The following is a 16,668-nucleotide window of genomic DNA, read 5'->3' as shown; positions in this document are numbered from 1 at the left end:
TCTGTGTCGTGCCTCTTTATTTGTGTCGTTGATTCTTTGCTTAGTTAGTGTCGACCCTAGCCGAAAGTCGCCCCCATACGAATTTTGGCATAAACACTTGTCCCTCTCATATATATCATACTCATAGTAAACACGTATTCTTTTCAATTATTAGTAGAATCTTGTGACGCTATAGACAAAGAAGCGTTGCTCGACTTCAAGCATAGAATCACTTACGACCCATCGCAACTACTCCATACATGGCTCCCAATAACAGATTGTTGCACCGCGTGGGAGGGTGTTGGTTGTGACCCCTTTAACGGACGAGTAGTAAACATTTCTCGCTCTGGCTCTACTTTAGGTACCTTCATGAAAGGTACGCTTTCCCTTTCCCTAAAATGGCGTTTCTTTTTAGTGCTTTTTTGTCATTTTGTTGGCTGATATGTATTTTGTAATACATCTATGATATTGACATCGCCGTTCTCTCATGTCAGGTACGCTCTCCCCTTTCCTCGGTAATCTTACCTTTCTTCAACTCCTTGACCTTAGTGGCCTTAGGGAGTTAAGTGGTCCCATTCCTTCTCAACTAGGTAAGTTGTCTCATTTAACCAATATTTTCTTAAACATTAATCAGCTAAATGGTTCACTACCCTCTTCTCTTATGGGTCTTCATAAGTTAAAAAAGCTCCATCTTAGCCAAAATAGCCTCTATGGCACCCTAACTAACTCCGTCTTTCAACCATTGACATCGATTTTGGAATTAGATTTATCGGAAAATCAATTTTCCGGGACAATCCCATCTTCCATTGTTAACAAGATTTTACTAACTAAGCTTTCAATCCAGTACAACCAACTCTCCGGAAAAATTCCTTACAATATTGGCAAACTAAAAAGCCTTACACACTTGCTTTTATCATCGAATCGTATTGTTGGAAATATACCCGATTCTATAGGTAAACTATCGCAATTAGAAGATTTGTCCCTTGACCAAAACAAAATCACTGGATCTATCCCATTTTCAATAGGACGTCTAGTTTCTTTGCAATACCTAGATCTTAGTAACAATAAATTAACCGGTGTTTTACCAAATTCCCTTGGCAATCTTTCAAAAATTGTACACATTCGCTTAGAAAACAATATGATCACGGGTCGTTTACCATCAAGTCTAGGGCAACTCTCTACGTTACACCGCATGATTTTTTCTAGAAATCGATTTTTTGGCCAAATACCAACAAGTTTTGGCAATCTAAAGAGCCTCATTGAATTAGATTTGTCGAGAAATCAACTTGTTAGCCCAATCCCCCGTCAACTCATTAAACTTAAGGATTTATTATATGTACTTGATTTGTCGTACAATCCACTTACTTTAGTGAAAATACCAAGTTGGTTGTCCAAGTTTAGACTATCTTATCTAATGTTAGCCCAAACAGGGATCCAAGGCGAACTACCCCAATTTTTTGATATGTCATCATCATTAATTTATCTGGACTTATCGAGTAATGAACTCACAGGCAAATTGCCTACATGGATAGGGAACATGAGCGAGTTGTGGTACCTTAACGTATCTCGTAATAAATTCTACTCTACCATTCCAAAAGAATTTAAGAAACTTTTACAAATCTCAGATCTTGATCTTCACTCAAACAAATTCTCAGGTCCTTTAGATTTTATTTTTGATAAGATTGCTCACAAATCACAAGGACTAGGATATTATGAGGCCATCGATGTTTCAAACAACATGTTCACAGGTCCTATTGATAAAAATATTGGAAATAAGCGAGCCATGAAGAGGATTAGTTCTTTAATCTTGTCAAATAATCCATTGGGTGGGCAAATACCCAAGTCTATTGGGTACTTGACCCGATTGCGAGTGCTTGCCATGGCCCACAATTACTTAAGTGGAAGTATTCCAAGGAAAGTGATAAATTTGAACAATTTACAAGTGTTTGACGTCTTAAGAAATAAACTAAGTGGAGAAATCCCGGGACACAAGGGTAATTTTCCTCTTTCTGCATTTTTGGGTAACTATGGTCTTTGCGGTGTGCCACTCTCTGCATGTAACAAGTATAGACGTTTTTAATTTATTAAGAGGTATTCCATCTGTTTCTTTTTTTCTTTACGTTTAGTTTTTTGCACGTTTATTAACAACTAATTAATGTGCATTGAGATTCCTCTACTTTTTTATTTAAACAAGGAAAATTACGTTTATTTATAATTGTTTTCACTCTTATCAAAAATCTGATATTCCAAAAATGAAAAAAAAAGATAATGTCTCAATAGAAAAGTGTGAGAGATTAAATGACCCAATGAATTTAATTGGTTTAAATAATCATTTGACACAAATTTTGATATAATATTAAAGCATTTATGTGATAATATAAAAGAAAATGTAAATAATATTTTGAGACACCCAAAAAGGAAAAAGTAAAGAATAAAAAGAAGCAGAGGGAGTACTAATTAGTAATCAGTAGCGTATTGGTATACCAATAACACACCATTTCAATATCAATACCAAATTATTCTATCACCTCCCTGTGGATCACATCCTTGAAGCTACATGTAAAGATGGTCGTGGTTTGGGCCGAATGCCTAAACGGGTCGGGCCCATGCCAGACCCACTCTGCATCGTGTCAGGCCGGACTAAAAAATTCAAAACAAGGCCCAGGCTCACGAGTTTTCGGGTTGTCGCGTCCAAGCCTAATTTTATGGTCCTACGATTCTACACGATTCTACAATTTTTTCTTGACTAGCGAAAACCTCGTAAATTTGACGAAGATAAAGTTATTAATAAATAAATATTGTTACTTTATTGCTTATATAGCTAGTAATAAACTATATATTTCACCAATAATATAAGCACTTTAGATGAAATTTGAGAATAAAATCTTGACTATACTTGTTTGTTACATTCTACAATTCGACTCCAAAAATCCTTTCTGATTCAAAGTAGATTCACGATTTTGATAACCTAGCGTCAACAATTACTAAAGCAACAATAACCACTGAAGCAAAGAGCATTTACAGATATATTTATGTATTTATTACTAAGCTTTCATATTTAGATAGAACGGATGAATATCTTGTTGTAATAATTGGGTTTTTAAGGCAAATACTAGAATAAGAATAAGAACGGGTTTAGGAAATCGTTGCGCCGTGGTAACCAAACCACTGCCTTGACTACGAGATTCGGTGCAACCGGGTGCACAATTGTATTCACCGATTCGTTCCCTAAGGTTTACACATCTCTTAACACACAAAGGCGTTTTTGGGTGATGAGATGGAGCCACATAAACTTATGCCCAAAAGAATAAGAAGGAAAACGTTTAAAGAGATACGAATAATCATGACTTAATCATGAACCAAAATTCTTCCATCCAAAACAAAGAGAAAAGGAGGAGGAGAGGAAGAGGTCAATATATGTATCTCAACAACTCAGAAAAAGAAAAGTACTTAAAGGATTTTTGGAGGAGACAAAACAACCCAAAGAAATCAAAGGTTTCAAAGGAATTCAATGATATTAATCAACCATAAACCCATGATAATGAAGGGTTAATAACCCCCATAATCAAGAGAAATAATGGACCAACTTAATCACCATAATCAGAATGATAATTGTCATAAATCATACTTAAAAGGTTATCATAAAGGAGGAATCCAAAGAGAAGATAAAAAACGGACAACACAAATAACCAATCTCGAAACCTGCCGGTTTTCGGTGCACTTCAAAAAATGCCTTTTAAGTCCGTTTTTCAACTTACGCTCGAAACCTGCCGGTTTTGGAAAACCTGGCAAGCTGGTTTCTCAAAACCTGCCGATTTCCCAAAACCTGGCAGGCAGGTTTTGAGCGCTTTTCTATCTTTAAATTCCAACATATTTAAGAACATCGTCAATAGTAGTCATAACCGTATCCGTTAACAAAGACTGACGCATAATAATAGTGAATGTATCACACGATTTTTTAATGCAATATAGAAATAGTTGTGGATATTACTTAGGTTCTAAGATATGCAAAAATTTTGTAGTCGCAACCATTTAAATAATAGGAGAATTTGCTTTAAATTATCCTACCTTTCGACGATTTTCCAATACATGTGTCATGTAACCATTCCTTATAAAAAAAATCAAATACTTTTTGTTTTCTTGATTTTTTCCCCCCTTCATTCATCCTTCCTCCCTCCTGCTTCCAGCAACAATTCGCCCACCATCATCACCAACTAATGATTGCAACACCACACTCATAATATATGAACCCACCATCAAATCACCTTTCCACCTCAACAACACGTCCACTCCTCTCCTATAACCAAGAACTCCAATAGTCCAACGCAACTCCTCAACAATAACTCACGCAACAATATATTTGCAACCAGAAGAAAAATTACAACAACTAGTGAAAAGTAACAGAAAAAGCAGAGAAAAAAATAGATAATTAACTACGATCGAGGGCTACGATTTAATCGACAATTGGGTGGAAATTGAAAGGGGAAGATGGTTAAGCAGGATGCGGGCAATGAAATTGTAGATGATGAAGATCAAATAAGTCCACCAGGGGCGGGGCTGGAGGTGCGGGGTTGATTGGTGGTAGCAGCAATGATGCTCGGCGATGTAAGAAATTCATCATCGAATTCCGACGACGGCAGTGAAAGCTTCTCATTTTTGGAAAAAGGATTAATGGTGGACTTGCGGTAAAGTCCATGGTTTCCGTTGAAGGTGATGCGTCGCTGAATGGCTAGAGTTGCCATTTTTGGGAAGGGTTGTAAAAATGGAGACGTGAATATATGATATTCTGACTTTCCGTGGAGTGTGAGGATGAAATGGTCGTATTGATTTATTTATGATTCACGAAGGAGGAGTAGTGAAGGTCTGAAGGAGATGTAGGTTGGGAAGCAGGGGAACGAAATCCCAATTGAAGGGGCGGGTGAAATGAGCTAAGAAGGAGGAAAAAGGAGGAGGAAAACATAAAATTAAAAGGCAAATTTGTTAAAAAGGACCTTTTATAACCCAAATTTTGCGAGAAAGGACCTTATATAATTTTTTTTGTGAAATAACACCTTAATATAATTTTTTTTTGCGAGAAAGGACCTTATATAATTTTTTTTTGTGAAATCACACATTAATGTAATTTTTTTTTGCGAAAGACAACCAAAAGGAAATTTCTGGCATTGACTGAGCTTTTCCGGCCATTGACTTGCACATGAGAAGCACGTGTGGCTTTATTTTGCTAATCACACCCAATTTTCCTCCAAAATTCTAAGCTTTAAAACCTAAAGTTGAAAAAAAAACCAAAATAAAATCAAGTTTGAAAATTCAAGAGTCGGGAAAATCAGTGTCTTTAGCCAACGTAAGCCACATGTGCTGCTCACGTGCAAGTTAATGGCCGGAAAAGCTCAGTTAATGCCGGAAACTTCCCTTAGGTCCTTTCTCGCAAAAAATATTACTTTAAGGTGTGTTTTCACAAAAAAAATTATATAAGGTCCTTTCTCGCAAAATTTGAGTTATAAAAGGTTCTTTTTGGCAAATTTGCCAAATTAAAATAAAAAGTTGACTTTTTTAGACGGTTACAAGTCACTTGAGTTCAATAAAAGTGAATGGGGTACAAATGTTGGATTATTAGATAACTATATGCACGCGATGCGTGCGATATAATAAACAGATTTGCGCTATTACATTTAACCTGAAATAACATGTAAAACATATAATATAAATGCGATGCGTGCGAATATAAGAAATAGATAAGTTAGATAGAGTCGAACGCATATAAACAGATTGATTAAAATGGTAAGAATTTATTTAAGGGGTAAGATTGATTAAAATGCTTCTTTGGGGTTTCTTAGTGGGTAGGTTTGCATTATATTCTCTATTCTATAAGTGTGAAGGATATTTTAGTAATCCAAGGGGACACCAAAAGTGGATTTACTAAAATAACCTCATCTCTTCACTTATATAATAGAGATTAGATTAGATTAGTTTTTAAAATCATTAAATAATCAGATTTTTATTGAGTTAAATTGTAAAGTTGCTAAGGTTATTTTAGTCTATTTTTAGGGGGACACCAAAAGTGGAGTTACTATATTGCCCCTCCCCTCCTCCCTTATGCAATAAAGATAATCTAAATGTTGGATTATTAATGAAAAATCGTCGAAATGTTGGATTATTTAAAGTAATTTTTCCTAAATAATAGTAATAATAATAATAATAATAATAATAATAATTCATACTAGATTATATGAAAAAAATGTTCGTCAAACACACTAAAACAAAAATTGAGTATAATTAGGAATCGAATGAGTACATGTTTGCAATAGCTTTCAAATTTTATATAAATACTAATGAAAAAGGCAAACTTTTATTATTTCATATAACAAGGTTCTATTGTAAAATGTAATTTGTACGTCAAACCACTGTAACATATGCTAGAGATCGAGCACATAGTGACTCGAGCTTATTTATATAGCAAGCTAGTCATAAACACAATTACCTATGACATATAAACCTTAATTACAGGTTTGTTTATTTGTAACACATAAACAAAACAACATAAATACAAACAGTTGTACCTTACCACATCTAGAAAAATTTAGTTACCATCTTCATAACATCACTCAAGTTTAAAATGATTAACTCCAACATCATCAAGTTTACTGGTGAGGAAAAAAGTCATAAACTCTGCAAGCGTGAATTCCCTATAAATTGGTGGATTTTCTTTCGACGTTAGCTCCTTAAGTGGACCATACATTTGTGTTGACGCAATAGTACCATTGCAAAAGAATGGAATAGAAATCCTTGGTCCCACACTTCTAGAAATCACTCTATGAAACACACTACTTAGAATGTCATTAGAGGCAATCTGTTTGTCAAAAAGAAAAAAGAATAAAAATATATTAGTTCAAGTATTACGGACTACATATTATGAGCTAAATTTTAACAACCTTCATTCCTTTTTTTTGTTTTTTTGTTATTTATCTTTTTACGAAGTTTTTAATGCGAACATAAAGAACAAAAGTAGTACGGAGTAGTTAAATTATAAGCAAAAGAGGGAATGAGAGAAATATACCCGAAGTGCATCACCAATGTTAAAAGTTAAGGCACCCTCAATAGGGGTAATATTAACCCATTGATTTTTATGAAGAATTTGGAGGCCACCAATTTGATCTTGCAAAAGTATGGTGAAAAATGACATATCAGCATGTCCATTAAGTCCTAGAGTCAATTGTGGTTGTGGACATGCAGGGTAGTAATGGCAACATAGTGACCACCCTGAAGTACATTCAAGTTGTCCAAGACGTTCGGGTTTGAGTCCAAGACCAATTGATAGTAACGTAAGTATGTAGTCACCAAGCTTAGTAAGTTCATCTATGTACTTTAGTGCCACTTCCCTGAAAAAAATGAACATGTTTTATGAATAATGGGACGGAGGGAGTATTAAGTATTGTTTACGTAAATATGTTGTTAGGAAAGATTCAACTTTTAATGAATGATATCAAATTATCAACGTACTCTTGTACAAGTTACAACAACCATTTGTTTATTTTGACTCTTGCAATGTGTATTGTAAAAGCATAAAATCTACTTAATTAATTAACATCATTATGAGTCCTTAATTATGACACCTCATTTAGACTAATCAAGATATCAACCCTCTTTTATAAAGTAAAAGTTTTCATTTTATATTCTATTTTTTATAGGGGTATTATTTAAATAGGCAAAGGGGTATTATTTAAATTGTTTTTGTGTGTGTGAGAGAGAGAATGAGCCATAAGAACAATGTAAATTACAAGTGGGATTTGAATTTAAGACCTATCATACACATGTCATCAGTCTTAATCAATAAGCCAAGACATCATTGATTACTACTTTCATATTAGCTTACGGGCTTATAATGTTCATAAGAAAAACTTTATTTTCTTTATTAGAGAGTTATCTATCCAAATTTTACGTTTTATCTCACTTTTTGAGGTTCTGCCTATGTTTTTTTTCTCTCTAAATTTTCTAGGGTAAAACTGATTTGTTGATGAATATTTGTCTGGTGCAGTACCATGTATTTCAACTTTAAAATTACAACATATTAAAAGACCGTCTTATAAATATTTTCAAACAGGACTTGTATGACAACAACCAAAAAAAAAAAAAAAGACCTTACCTGCAAATTGGAGGCACGTCTTGAGGATTAAATTGACCACCAGTAAATAGAGTGTTGATGGACAAAGTATCCCTCCAATTAGCATAATTTGAAGCATATAAATCATGATTAGAATTATAAACCACCGTATTTGCATGATAATCTCGATTATAATACGGTTTTTTAGCATCAGCATCTTGTTCATGAAACATTTGTGTTACTTTAATCATATTTTGTAACAAATCCAAAGGAATCCCATGATTTACCACTTGGAAAAATCCCCATTCCTTAGCGGCCTCAGTCAATTCCTTTGCAAATATATCTCGTGTTCGAATATCACGTCCCTTCATGTCTATAACGGGCACACTTATATTTTTAGGACATATACTATAATCCTTGGACCGTTCCTCGGGTGGTCTTATAAAAATGCTAGGGATTGTTGTTGGTCCAGTATCGGCTAACCCTTTCACCCCGGCTTTAGATTCATCAAAGGCCTTGAGCTCGTTAATTCGATCGTTACTAGGTTGTGTTTCATCGGTGCTCGTTGGTTTTGTTTCGGTACCGCGATCTTTACTTATTTGTGTTCCATTATTGACACCCTTTGTGTTATTTTCCTTTGGTTTTTTGGTATTCAAAAAGGAACAAACTAGATTTAACCATGATGGGGGTTTCATTCTTTTAGCATAGAACAAGCTTTTGTGCAAAAAATGTTGAGTAACAATTTTATGCTAATGTGTTCAATTCTTATATTGAGTTAGTTTGCTAATTAATTGATTGTTAAGAGAAAACTAATGACGTCCTAAGATTTTGTGGAGAATTTCAAAATAGCATCCTTAAAAATAGTGTATTTTTGACTAGTTTGACATGAATAATTGACTACTATCGATTTTGTTTTCTTAAAATGGGAGAATGGATTGACTTGTTTTCTGTAAACACTTTGACCAAATGAATAATAAATTGGAATATCTTTGTGAACAGAGCGCGTATATCAATTACATTCTCCATAGTGTTAATAGCAAAAAATCTAATAGCAAGATTTGGACATAGGGGCAATGTGATATAAACCACCAACTATTTTGTATATTAGTTATGTACTCTTTTCGTATTTAAATAGGTGATATACTTTTTTTTTTTTTTATAAAGGTAAGAAAAAAACCTAGGTTCCCCTTCGCACAAGGGTGAAGCCTAAGCTGTCACTTTGAACAATATTATCTAAATTAGGGCTAGAGTTCGGGGGAATACACAATGGTTCAACAATAAGATGTCCTACATTAGCTATCCAATCTGCTGCTCTATTTGCTTCGCGGAAGATATGCTTGATATGGGAAGAGTGAAAATGCTGAAGAAGAGTCCTGCTATCTTGAATAATGTTTTGAAGCTTCCACGGGGGGTCCAGATTCCTTTTAGCGAGTTGATCACAAGAAGGTTGTCACCTTCGATGTAGATATCTTTAATATTGAGTTTGATGGCCTCTTGGATGCCCTTATGAAGGGCTAGGCCGGGCTTCAGCCATGTAGACTTGCGAGTTACCCAGGTTAAAAGATTTGGCGATGACCGTATCTCCATTGTTGTTTCTGATGATGATGCCTCCTGCTGCTGATGAGTCTTTACGTGATCCGTCGAAGTTGAGTTTGAAGGCGCCCAGTGGGGGCGGGAACCACCGCACAAGAATGGGGTGAGGGGTGGTTGGAAGAGGAGTGGAAGTATGATGAGTGTTGTAAGGGTTACCTCTAAGTTGTTGTGAGTCAATCTGGAGTCTAAGCTCCCATTCCTTGAAGGTGTTAAGAGCTCTAAAATAGCAGCGGCAGGGAGAAAGCTTATTGTTGGAGAACACTAAGGCATTCCTTTCCTTCCAAATAGTCCAGCAAACGGTAATGAACTTCCTGAGCGCAACTTGGTTCCGTCTAAGGTAGACTAAAGTTTTGAAGAAGTCCGTCATAGGGAAGGAGAAATCGAACCAATTTTTGGTAAGTCTATGCATCCAGACATTTTTTGTGTGCTCACAAGTGAGAAAGAGATGATTAATATTCTCACTGGCATGGTTACATCTAGGGCAACAACTTGAGGGAATAATTTTCCTATGAAAAAGAGTTTCTTTAGTTGGAATACTTTTATGGCAAATTTGCCATAGAAAGATTTTTAGTTTTGGAGCTATATCGAGTTTCCAAATCCATCTAAACTCCCATTTTTTATCCGAGACTGGGAGTTCGTGTGCAAGCCAGGTAGCGGATTTAACTGAGAATTCTCCAGAGTTTGTGCAGCCCCAAATGGGGTTGTCAGGCAGTTCGTTGACAGGGATAGGGATCCCTTTAATTTTTTGCACCCACTCAGGTGAGAGGACCGAAGAAAGTTTCCTTATATCCCAGTTTTTGGATTCATCAATAAATGAGTTCACGTAGACTTCTCCCCTATTACTATTAGAGGAGTTGCAAGGGAGATCAGAAAGGGCAAATTGACCAACCCAGTTATCCTTCCAGAAATTGATGTGATTCCCATTGCCAATCTTCCATCTAATTCCTTTCCTCAATAACTCCCATTGGTTTAAAATGCTGATCCAAATAGGAGAGTCTTTAACTTTTTTCTTGGCAGAGAAGAAATTTGTGTTCTGGAGATATTTTTTCCTCATGATTTTTGCCCAAAGGTTATTTTCGTCTGTTAGTATTTTCCAGCCTAGTTTTGCGATGAAAGCCCTATTCAGAGGGTAGGTTCTTCTTAAACCTAACCCTCCTTGGTCCTTAGGTTGACAGACTTTGTTCCAGGCAATGAGAGGGAGTGCATTACCTAACTTGGATTGGTTCCAAAAAAATTGGCGATGAATATTATCCAATTGATGGCACGTCTTCCTTGGAAGAAGGAAGGAAGAGCAAATGTAGGACGGGAGGGCTTCAAGGTTGCTTTGAATAAGCGTTGTTCTACCTCCTTTGGATAGAAAGTTAGCTTGCCAGGAGTTTATACTGCGTTCATTTTTTTGCATGATGCGTAGATAGTCAGATCTTGTAGGTGTGAAACTAGAGAAGTGAGCTCCCAGATATCGACCTAGAGACCCAGATTTATGCATATTGAAAATGCTGGCCAAAGCATCTCTCTTGGGGTGGTTGATATTCTTTGAGAAGATAATAGCTGATTTATGGAAATTCACTAATTGGCCTGAGAGTTTACAGAAGTCAGTGATGACTTTAAGTAAGTTATGGCATGCGGAGTTAGTGGCTTTACATAAAAGTAGGCTATCATCTGCAAACATTAAACATGGGATTTTTATAGTTTGAGGTGCTATTTTAAATCCGAGCCCTAGGTTAGGTCTCGCACTGGCATTATTAAGCATGATTATAAAAACTTCCATGCATAGAATAAAAAGGTAAGGAGCTAGCGGGTCTCCCTGTCTTAGCCCTCTAGACGGGGTAAAAACATCCGTGGTTGAGTTGTTAACTTTAATAGAGTACGAAACTGTAGTCACAGTTGCTTTGACCCAGTTTATCCAGGTTGTAGGAAAGCCCATTTTGTCAAGCGTAGAATCCCATTCTATTCTGTCATAGGCTTTTTCCATGTCCAGTTTAAGAGCACACCATCCAACTTTGGATTTTGATTTCTTAAAAACATTGAGGATCTCCTGGACTAAAAGCAAATTATCATGGATGGACCTGCCAGGGGTGAAGGCGTTTTGGAAGGGGCTTATGTGTTTTTGGAGAATAGGACTTAGTCTAGAGACTAAGAGTTTAGAGATAGCTTTATAGATCGTGCCGCAGAGGCTGATTGGTCTGAAATGATTGGGGTTCTCTGGGTTATCATTTTTGGGGATAAGAGCTATAAGAGTGTGATACAGAAACGGCGGCATTTTTCCGTGAGAGAAGAAGCTCTTTATTGCTAATGTAACTTCAGGGCCTATTGTTTTCCAGTAGGTTTGAAAAAACTTTGGCCCAAATCCATCTGATCCTGGAGCCTTGAGTGGGTTCATAGTAAAGAAACTATTTTTAATCTCCTCGTCTGAGAAGGGGGCGATGAGACTAAGCCTATCGGAGTCAGAAATTAATTGTGGGAGAAAATCTAGGTTAATTACACGCCCAGGCTGGACAGAAGTTTTGAATCTATCTTGAAAGGAGTTAAAGAGGATATTTTGAACGTTCACTTACCCCTCCTCCCAATGGTTGTCCGCATTCTTTAGTCGATAGATGTGATTTTTCGCGGCTCTTTGTTTCATGAGTTGGTGAAAAAATCTCGTGTTCCTGTCCCCTTGGTTCAGCCAAGTTTTTTTTGCAGTATTTTTCCATAAGTATTGTTTTTGTAAGAGGATCTTTTCTCGCTGTTTAAGCATTCTTGAAAGATGGTTTTGCCAGATAGGGTTGAAAGGTTGGGTTATAAGCTTATCTTCAAGTTCTTGAATTTTATCTGCATTAGTTTTAAGTTGCATGGTCTTATGAGAGAATTTTCCTTTCGCCCAATTTTTTAGGTCGCCTTTTATGTTGGTTAGTTTGGATCTTATTCTAAAGAATCTTGAACCTTGAGTATTGCAGTTCCAATGTTTTTTAACAATTTTAGCTGGTTCCTCCTCGAGGGTCCAAGAATTTTGGAATCTGAACAATCTATTCACCATAATGTTCTCTGAGTTCGTATCAAAGAACATTGGGGCATGGTCTGAGCTAGTAAAGGTACCATATTTAACTGAGGCGTTGGGGAATTTATCATTGAAGATATTGCTTGCGACGGCCCTATCTAGCCTTTGATACAAGCCTGGGTGGGACTGGGATTTCCAGGAGTACGATTGTTGTAAGCACGCTATGTCTGTCGCATTTGTACGAGTAAGAAATCTTGGAAGCCTCTGACATTGACTTTGTGAGACTGGGTTGCCTCCACATTTGTCCGAATAATGTAAGAGTTCGTTAAAGTCACCGACTAGGACCCAGGGAATTTGAATGTTATCATAGAAGGTAGATATCAATTCCCTGAATTGGTCTTTATCGTTGTTTTGTGCCGGGAAATAAGCCCCAGAGACAAGAATTTGTTCATTGGTTGGTTTATAAAGAACGTTAAGGTGAGTGCAACTATCTGTTATAGTGTAGTTTTGGACCAGGATCGAGTCATTGTTCCAACAAACCCATAGACCTCCACTATGATTAATCGGATCAATAATTAATTGCTTTTGAAAACGGAAGCCTTTGATTATAGTTCTACTTGTGGCATTAGATGTCATAGTCTCAAGGGCAAATAGGATATCAGGCTTGAACGAATTAATATAGTGGGATATGTCTCCAATAGCTTGGAGTTTTTTACCCCCCTGAATGTTCCATGAAAGTATTCTCATAAGTAAGGCGCAAATAAAAACAGGGCCTTTAGCCCGTCAAGTTCCATGCGGATCAAAGTCCGGTTCCGAATAATACACACCAAAACAAGAAGATAAAGGCCAAAATTAATGTAGGCTGATTGCCTAATACGTTCTAAGCGGATCACAGTCCGGTTCCAATAAATACAAGTAGCAACTATAAGGGTTAAACCCAGAACAAAATGAACAAGAAAGCAGTAGTAACTGCTGTTGAGAAGAAGTGATACAATATAAGGGGAGCTGGACAACACCATAGAGGGGTTGTGTCTATACATGTTCCACAGTTTCGAAAACATGTGCAGCAGGTCGTAGTGTTTAGCCTCCGTCCAACTGAGTTCAAAAACAAAGACAATCTTAGTTATCCAATCATGATAAGCTACAACAATTTTCTTAAGATGTTGAGAGGACCATAACAGAGAGAAAGGGGAGGGGAAGGCAAGGTTAGAGGAGAGAAAAGGTCCTCAAGTAGGAAACCAGATTTGTTTCTTACAACATCATAGGACAAGAACCTTTGGTCCCCATAGAACTCAATAACAAGGTTCCAATCAAAGAGCTTCCAATGATTTAGGTTCCTCCATTTGAGTTGGAACCAGTTAGTGGTCCACAGGAGACCCTTGGCAATGATCAAGGCAAGACAACTGTTCCACAGTTTAAGATAACTGAAATAGCAGGGCCAATGTATACAACAAACAACACAGTACCAATTCAGGAAAGTAAAGGTAGAATTCATACTAACATTGATTTGACACTTAGGTACAGAATTGATGTTAGAAAAAATAACCACAACTACAGTAGTTACAAACCTAGCTACCTTCATATCTACAGGTTCACAAAAGATGCAAAAAGGAACCCTGTAGTGATACATTGAGATAGAACACAAGCTAGGAAAATAACTACTAAACCCTAAAGGCATAAAGATCATAATCAACTGATCAAAAGGTGAAATGAGGACCACCATCAAAAAACTCAAAATAGAGGAGAGACAAATCATCCAGCAGAGGGTGAAGGAGAGAGATCACCATCATCTCTCTTCCTTCTCTTGGTGTTTTCAGCTTCCATGGGGGGGCATTCAGAGAAAATAGGGTCATTAGCATCAAACCCATCACCATCATAGATTTCCAGGTCCATATCCAGCTCCTCATCTACCTGAACCTCTTTGACACCTTGAGGAGCAAGCTCTAAAGGGTCAAAGTCAGGAAGAAGGTCCTCATAAGGTTGGACTGCAGGAGGATTAAGAGAAATTGTATCACCAGTAGAAACTTGAAAGTCTTGAAGACCCTGAAAGCTATTGGCCAAAGGGATGACAGGCAACCCAGTGTCAGGCCTTAGCTGAGGAGTAGCAACAGGTCTAGTAAGAGGTGGGGAGGTGTGATGGTAAGGTTTAGCTTGGTTTCTTTTTAGGTTACCTCTGGGTTTAGCTCTCCTCCTTGGCACAACAGCCAGCCAATCAGAAGGGGAAGCATGCCCCCCACTATCCCCAGACACCCCCATAGACAGCTTAGCCTCATCCAGCTGAGCCACCACTAACTCAAGACAAGGAGGGGGTCTCTTGGGACAGGTATTCAAGAAGTGCTTTGGGTCACCACATAGAGGACATACTTCCCAAACACCTTCATAGGAAAGAAAGTACTCCTGAATGTCATAACCAAAGTTCAAAGTAATAGATCTAGGGACAGGCTTGGTGATGTTAAGGTTAAGACAAACTCTGGCAAACTGACCCTTCTCAGCATTTTCTGAAGTGAACTTATCAAGCTTGATTGGCTGACCCACACAACTAGCAATTTGTGTTAGGTAGTGCCAGGTCCAATACTCAGTGGGGAGAAAAGGAATTTTAACCCATTGATCAACATGAGTAATGGAGTTGAATTGAGCTTTAAAAGAGGCTCTCCAGGGAATCAACACAAAATTCAGCCCTTGCACAAACCAAGGCCTATTATCCCACACCTCCTCCTTATCCAGGGGATTAGAAAATTTGATTAAAAACCACCCATTCCCAATGAATCTAAAGGACACCTCCCCCCTCAAGAAACTCCAGTCTTTCTTCATTCTAGCTATAACAGCTGCCTGGGGGACAAATTCACCCCACACCTTACCAAAAAGACAAGTAGCTTCCATAAGCTTAATTTGATCATGCTCTAGTTTTGGGGCATCTAAGGTGATGGTGGCAATATTCGAACCAGGAACCTGTGCTGGAGGATTGTGTGAACTATCCTTAGGTGAGGTATTGGGATCAATATCAGAACTGCTACCTCCCAGGAGAAAGGAGCTATGGGAGGTGTGACTGAAGAAGCTGGTAGGACCTGTATTACTAGGTAAGCTGGTATATTTAGGTTCATTGGAAATTGCAGGAGGGTTCTTCTTGAGAAGTGAGGCATAACTAGACTCTGTAGGACTGGTTGACATTAAAACACTAAGACTTAACAGATTAGGGAGAAGGAACACTAAGAAACAGGACTTATACTTGAGGCACAAGCAAGGAAAGAGGGCTGTGAGAGAATTAGGAGAACTGGTGTAAGAAAGGAAGTACCCACATACAAAAACAAACCAGTATTTATAGATGTGTCTAGGAGTATTAAGGAGCTCAAAAGTCACCCAGGCAAGTCAATTGACACAATTCATATACAAGGAAGGATCTAGAACAACGTAATTAAAATGTATCCAAAAAGTAATCATCACCCAAATTAAAACGAAATACAAAAAAACAAACTGTAAGCATTGAAACACAGCACAACCCAGTAGTAAATGACAGAACAGAATCGAAAAGGCAAGGAAAAGCTTAGAGAAAGACTTCCCTGAGTAGATTTTCGAAAATAAGCGAAATCTTTCCATCTCTGCATTTGGATAATCGCTGCTATAGGTCCAATTAGGGCGGTGGGTTTGCATTAGTGGAGTGTAAGCTTTAATTACTCCCCTTAAACCATCATTACTGTTGTAGAACCCAAGATCTGGTGACTCAGCAAGGATCTCCACCCTTGGATCAGCGTTGCCTTGCTGATGAAGCCAAGATGAAGATCGGAAAGCTGAGATCTGACCTCGATACCAACGAGGTGACGAAACCTTACCCAAGAAGCCATAATTACCCCTATTAAGGCTTGGTCTAGAGATTTTGAGGGGAATCTCACTCTGGAAATGGGACAAGGAGGAAGACGAAGGATTTTGCAAGGCAAAATCAAGATCAGAAGATGAATCGAATTTGGTAGGGTGGCTATACCCAGTTAGGGTTTTCACTCTCTCTCTAGAAACCTTAGGTATCTCA

The 16,668-nt window shown here is 37.5% G+C and overlaps 2 protein-coding genes across 2 annotated transcripts; one reads left to right on the top strand and one right to left on the bottom strand.

Annotated features, from left to right (window-relative positions):
• Window positions 1-98: 98 nt before the first annotated feature.
• Window positions 99-2,167, top strand: LOC110802018 (LRR receptor-like serine/threonine-protein kinase RGI5). Its single transcript, XM_056841170.1, has 2 exons — window positions 99-355; window positions 474-2,167. The coding sequence occupies exons 1-2, from the start codon at window positions 349-351 to the stop codon at window positions 2,057-2,059; spliced, it is 1,593 nt and encodes a 530-aa protein (XP_056697148.1). The 5' UTR covers window positions 99-348; the 3' UTR covers window positions 2,060-2,167.
• Window positions 2,168-6,266: 4,099 nt separating this feature from the next.
• On the bottom strand, window positions 6,267-8,804 carry LOC110802017 (1-aminocyclopropane-1-carboxylate oxidase homolog 1-like). The gene is made up of 3 exons (XM_056841169.1): window positions 8,120-8,804; window positions 7,034-7,355; window positions 6,267-6,826 (listed from the first exon to the last, which is right to left on the bottom strand). Exons 1-3 carry the CDS (start codon window positions 8,770-8,772, stop codon window positions 6,578-6,580), a joined length of 1,224 nt encoding a protein of 407 aa, XP_056697147.1. The 5' UTR covers window positions 8,773-8,804; the 3' UTR covers window positions 6,267-6,577.
• Between the last annotated feature and the right edge of the window lie 7,864 nt (window positions 8,805-16,668).

This window comes from Spinacia oleracea, chromosome 3, assembly GCF_020520425.1.
Source record: "Spinacia oleracea cultivar Varoflay chromosome 3, BTI_SOV_V1, whole genome shotgun sequence".
Taxonomy (NCBI): domain Eukaryota; kingdom Viridiplantae; phylum Streptophyta; class Magnoliopsida; order Caryophyllales; family Amaranthaceae; genus Spinacia; species Spinacia oleracea.
The sequence above is the reverse complement of the archived record's forward strand: the minus strand, read 5'-3'. Positions and strand labels throughout refer to the sequence as shown.

What these genes read in the sequence shown, in the direction of transcription:
- LOC110802017 (XM_056841169.1), bottom strand. Translation starts at nt 8,772, where the DNA reads ATGAAACCCCCATCATGGTTAAATCTAGTTTGTTCCTTTTTGAATACC. An exon ending in GACGTGCCTCCAATTTGCAG is followed by an intron (nt 7,356 to 8,119) that starts GTAAGGTCTTTT and finishes CATTTTTTTCAG; the next exon opens with GGAAGTGGCACTAAAGTACA. An exon ending in ACATTGGTGATGCACTTCGG is followed by an intron (nt 6,827 to 7,033) that starts GTATATTTCTCT and finishes TTTGACAAACAG; the next exon opens with ATTGCCTCTAATGACATTCT.